This window comes from Micropterus dolomieu, linkage group LG03, assembly GCF_021292245.1.
Source record: "Micropterus dolomieu isolate WLL.071019.BEF.003 ecotype Adirondacks linkage group LG03, ASM2129224v1, whole genome shotgun sequence".
Classification (NCBI taxonomy): Eukaryota; Metazoa; Chordata; class Actinopteri; order Centrarchiformes; family Centrarchidae; genus Micropterus; species Micropterus dolomieu.
In genome coordinates this window covers 7,135,945-7,141,370 of record NC_060152.1, presented here as the reverse complement: position 1 = coordinate 7,141,370, position 5,426 = coordinate 7,135,945, and the positions used below count along the sequence as shown (strand labels likewise).

The following is a 5,426-nucleotide window of genomic DNA, read 5'->3' as shown; positions in this document are numbered from 1 at the left end:
TGGAGAGCAGGAGACCTACTTCGGCTCATGTAGAAACCTCCTGACTGATGAAAACTTGACACAACTTCGGATCCAGTATTTAGCTTAACTCCATTAGCTGTTAGCTGTAAACACACTGCGGCATGCTAGCTGCTATTTCCGAGCTATAACCGATGTACGATCTCAGGCTGACATCGGTGAGACGTGTGTGTTATTTGACTGTTGATTGTGATTTATTGTGCAAACAACGGTGGAAAAGAGAGGAGCAGTAGTAGCAAAACACCTGACACGATCGACTTAGGCTCCATCCACACTACTACGTTTTTGTTTTAAAATGCAGACCTTCTGCTACGTTTGCACCTCCCGTCCAGACTAAAACGGCTGATCTGAAGGCCTAAAAATAAAATGCTGCTGACCCCGTTTTCATTTTAAAACTCCGGGGTAGTGTAGTAGTGCGGACGGCCAAAAACGGAGGACTTTAAAAACACAATACTACTGACAGAGTTTTAGTTTTAGTATTTTAATTAAAATATTTTAATACTACTCCTTGAGGTTCTTCGTCCATAGTCCTTTCTTCTTTCGCCAAATCTTCTGCAACTGCAGAATAGACCACCTGCTTCATGTTTACACTGGCATGCACATACCCAGTGTCATTTTTATATAGACAGAGATCAACTCTGATATGCAGCAAAAACGCTGATGTGGACCAAAGGTTCCTAGTTCCGGGTTTAGTTCCTGCGGGGGAAATGCAGCTTTAGTGTACAGAAGTGGAAGTGCTGAGTTCCCCAAGAAAAGGCATAGCACTGCATGGGAAGAGTGGAACTAGACTGCCTAAATTTCTGTTTCGCTAATTTACAGGAAATTGTGGTGTAGTTAATTGTCTCCTATTACTGTAAATAATGTTAGGCAGAACTGCAGCTATGACAAAACTTGAAAGACCTGTTCATCTCAGCACTGCCCTAGCTTAAAAAAACATTTGCATCATTTACTTTATGAGCAAGCATGTAGTTTAGTTTATGCAGTTTAGTTTTTGAGCTGTAGAGGTTTTTAGCAGCATGATTAAGTCTGTAGGCTTCTGCATCCAGCAAGTTATTAACTTAATGTTGTAGTTTTCCGTGTTTAAAAGATGGGACTTTATTTTCTGTACAAACTCACTGTCTCTGCTGTTTTGCTCTGCAATCCACCAGCAGGTAGGTTTCATCATGTATCCCTGCTTTATATTAGCTTTTATTTTGTTGCTTTATTTTATTTTATTTTATTGTTAAAATAACGATCACATTACAGTGCAAAACAAAAATCTTACTGTAAAACTGATTTTTCTGATGCTAGTTATTATTTTTTTGTTGAGAACATTTTATTAAGAACATATCAAGTGTTTTTACTGCATATTTCTGAGTTAACCTCTTGTAACATCACATCATGTAGATATGTTTGTGACCATCGGCAACTATCTGATCGATCTGTAGCTTTGTAAATTGCCCTATCTTTTTGTTGATTAAATACATTATTCCTTTTAAAAAAATAGCTTCCCCTTTTAATGCAATGTTTCTTATAACCTGTAGATTAAATGTAATTATTTGGTATTATCTGTGATAAATTGTGTTGTTATAGCAATACTTATGCTAATGAAGGCTTAACTGTAGTCTACTCAGATCTTATTGAAATGTGTGGCTTGGTTTTAGTAATAAAAGTATTTTTGCTCATGTGTTGTCACATTGAAGTTTGGAGTGTTGCTATTTGTGCCTTTTTATGGGAATGTATTCTCATTTATCTGGATATTATAACAGAATCATGTTCATGTCTTACTGGTTAGTCATGGTTAAAACTTCAGAGACAATTATAAAAAAGAAGGTTGTAACCAGAATTGTCTCTCAACCACGTATAGTTGAACACAAGTCCACAGCCATGCTCTGTGAGAGTGCACTTAGGTATTTAGGTGCATTAAACTAAATGCTAAGGCACAATGTTTACCATGTTCACAGTCTTAGTTTAGCCGATTTAGCATGCTAACATTTGGTAAATTAACACAAAGTACAGCTGAAGCTGAAGGTAAGGTCATTAGTTTTGCAGTTATTCAGTTAGAAACCAAAGTATTGAACAAATTTTAAATTTTGACCGGATGATGGTTTGACGTGAAAAGTCAGAATCAGCAAAGTGATAATAGATTTTGACATATTTCAGTCTGGGCCAAAGTGACATTGCCATGCTGCTAGCAAAGCTAAAAAAGTTTAATTAGTTTAAATAAACGACTGTTTTCATTCAGCAAATATGCAGTTAAAAAATTATTGATTATTATTTCACAGTTTTCTGTACATACTGGTTTTCTGTCTGTTATAGGTGGCTATGTACATCAGATGATATACGACTGTGAGTATGGTGACAACATCACAGATATGGTCTTCTTTGTGAAAAACGTATTTAACCAGCAGCTTTTTACCATGTATGACTCTCGGGTGGGGAAGTATGTTGGCTTTGGAGAATACGGCATGAAAAATGCAGACCATTATAATAGTCAGGTTTGGAAAATGGCCTTAAGACAAAGTCAAGTGGAGATTCTTTGCAGATACAACGCAAGATTATACAGAAGGAGCACGCTGGACAGAAAAGGTACATTTCTGTATCTTCTGCTCTGAGATTTTGACATTTTAATAATGCTGTTTCAATGGCTTAATATGCTTCACTAGAAAAGGGAAACAATTGTTCTCTCCCCATTCTTAGATTAAATGGCTTAAAGAAAACTTTTAAGCCCATGACTCTCTTTCTGCTTTCTACCTTGAAGTAGGCAACACGTCAAGTAGGTCATTTAGTGAATGTTTTTTTTCTCAAATTAATTCTGCACTCCAGTGCCTCCGATTGTCAAGGTCCATCAGACTAAGGGAACTGACTACGGGCAGCGGTCCATGCTGAAGTGCAGCGTTCTGGGTTTTTTTCCTCAAGAAGTGAGGGTAAGCTGGTTGAGAAACGGAGTAGAGGTCACCGCCGATGTGTCGTCTACAGATATTGTGGCCAACGGGGACTGGAGCTTTCAGCTTCACTCTTACCTGGAGTTCATACCAAGACGAGGGGAGAGGATCAGCTGCAGGGTGGACCATAGCAGCCTCAAAGAAAGCCTGGAGGTGGACTGGGGTAAGAATTATTATGGAGGAGAAACACACTCAAACAGTGTTGAAATTTAATACCTGACATTATTTCTTTCCCATAGACACCTTTATACTGGACACTAAATACCTGAAGTTGACTGTGGGGCTCATCTTCTTCTTTATTGGCTTAATTGCAGCTGCTGGTGGAGCAGTTTACTATTGGTGGAAACAGAGGTATGCTTTGACTTTAGTATCCATGTTAGGAAACCATTCACTTTACTTTTGTGCAGTGTTCATTGTTTTGTCAGATATGGTGACCAAGACCAGACTGTATAGTGGAATTATGAAATAAAACAGGTCATCAGGTTTTATAACCCTTTCTTTTCATGTTTCAGGTTTGACTTCAGCCAAGTAGACACACAAGGATCCTGTTATCCTACATAATAGTGCCATAAATTGTTCTAACTTTGTGTAGTCACGTATTTGTACAAGTGTCAGATCTGTCACTTACAATAACAGTTTCAGCTTGGAATAAGACTCAGTATCTTTACATGACATGTCACATCTGTGTATGTTGGATCAACAATTTACTGCATACCACTCTGCTAGCGTCAACCATCACTAACGCTAGTTAAGACAGAGGACTTAAACAATATAATCAGTATATTATGTAAATCATCCCAATAGCCGGTGCTAAAATAAAGTGATCTACAAAATAAAAATAATCTTACCACCAGACTTTTTTTCTGACTATTTAATTTTATTTCTAATGTAATTTATTCATTTAGATGTTTTAAATATATATTCTAAAGTTTCTTTCACCACATGATAATCTTAACGCTGTTGCTAAAATTTCTCTACACTTCCACAATGCAAAAAAAGCTGATTTAAAGGTGCCTTAATCAATATTTTTACATGAACAATGTATCAACTGACAACTTGTATGTTGTAAATGTGTAAACACAGAAAATTATCACTGAACTCTACAGTTACACTCAGCTCTACAGAAGATTTTGTCTTTTAGCATCTTATTTTGGTTTTCAGTCCTGCAGCTTCACTGTTTTTGTTCATTTTACTGGTTTCATAACCTCATTTTTGGACACAACAGGAAGCGGATTTCAGAGAAAAATCCCACTGTACGCTACCAGCTCAGCAACAAACTGTAGACAAACAATATTAGTGACTAGCTGGTGAATAAAATAATAAAAAAAATAATAATGCTAAAGAGCCAGTTATTTCCCTTACAATTTAGCTGAGACCAAAAACAGAGCTAAAAGGATGGTGAACATTGGACCAGCATTCATCAGGTTGCCTGAAACATGACTCCAAATGTTGTTATTTAAGGTTTAAAGAGATTTACTATCTGGTAACATCATAATCAACTTTAAAAACTGTTTTAGTTAAACTTACTATTTATATGTAACTGCCGAATGAAAACTCCGGTTGTGTCAGATGCCACATTCTCAAGGCACTATACTGATTACATGACATCATAGCTGTGTGTGGATGTACTGACAATATATACAATTAATCTATACACATGCATGCACAGATATGTATTATACTAGAGGATGCTAAAACTTTGTCAAAATAAAGATAAAACCATATCTGACTGTAAGGCTGGTTTCATTGTTTTTGTAAATTCGGACAGTTTTTATCTGACAACAGTGATGAAGGTGTGATGTCTGAGCATATCCGGGCAAGATTAAATAAACTGCTTCTGCCTTTACTAACCTGTTATTTACTGGCACTGCACTTCTCAATCTATGTATTATTATACTTTGACAACAGCAATCCTTGCAACAATCGATTACAAGACTTTTTAATTGTAAAGGTTGTGTTGCTGCTGAACTTTCTCCTGTGGATTACATTTGTAAAGGCAGCACAGACCTGTGGATTTTCTGCTGGTTGGTGATTTAGAAATATTAAAGACCTATCAGATTCACTGCATGTTGTAATGTAAAAGATGGATTGATAGTTGCAGATACCCTGTGTCTCTGAACTTCAGTGAGGAAAAACTCACTCCAACACCAGCTGTTCATTCCCACGGCACCCTGTGAGTCTGTAAATGATTTGTCCAGATACAAGTGGTCTATTTTTGGAATTGATTGGGAAGCTATAAGAGCTTTGAGCATGAATCTCCGGTACTTGTTAGCTGGCATTTCAGAGTGAACCACTGACTCACTGCTGTCAATATGGCAAGTCTGTTCACTGTTGTGGCCCTCCTGGCTGTGTTGTCCAGTGGGATATGTGAGGAGAAATCCTTTTTGCAGAGAGCTGGTAAGGCCTTTAACAGCAGACAGTACAGATCTCTGCTTACTGTGAACAATGGAGAGAGGTTTGGAAACTGGACCTGGCCCGAGATGT

General features: G+C 37.3%; 1 protein-coding gene across 1 annotated transcript; it reads left to right on the top strand.

Moving 5' to 3' along the window:
* Positions 1-2,333: 2,333 nt before the first annotated feature.
* On the top strand, positions 2,334-3,155 carry LOC123968021 (HLA class II histocompatibility antigen, DR beta 4 chain-like). The gene is made up of 2 exons (XM_046044488.1): positions 2,334-2,586; positions 2,824-3,155. Exons 1-2 carry the CDS (start codon positions 2,334-2,336, stop codon positions 3,153-3,155), a joined length of 585 nt encoding a protein of 194 aa, XP_045900444.1.
* Positions 3,156-5,426: the final 2,271 nt, after the last annotated feature.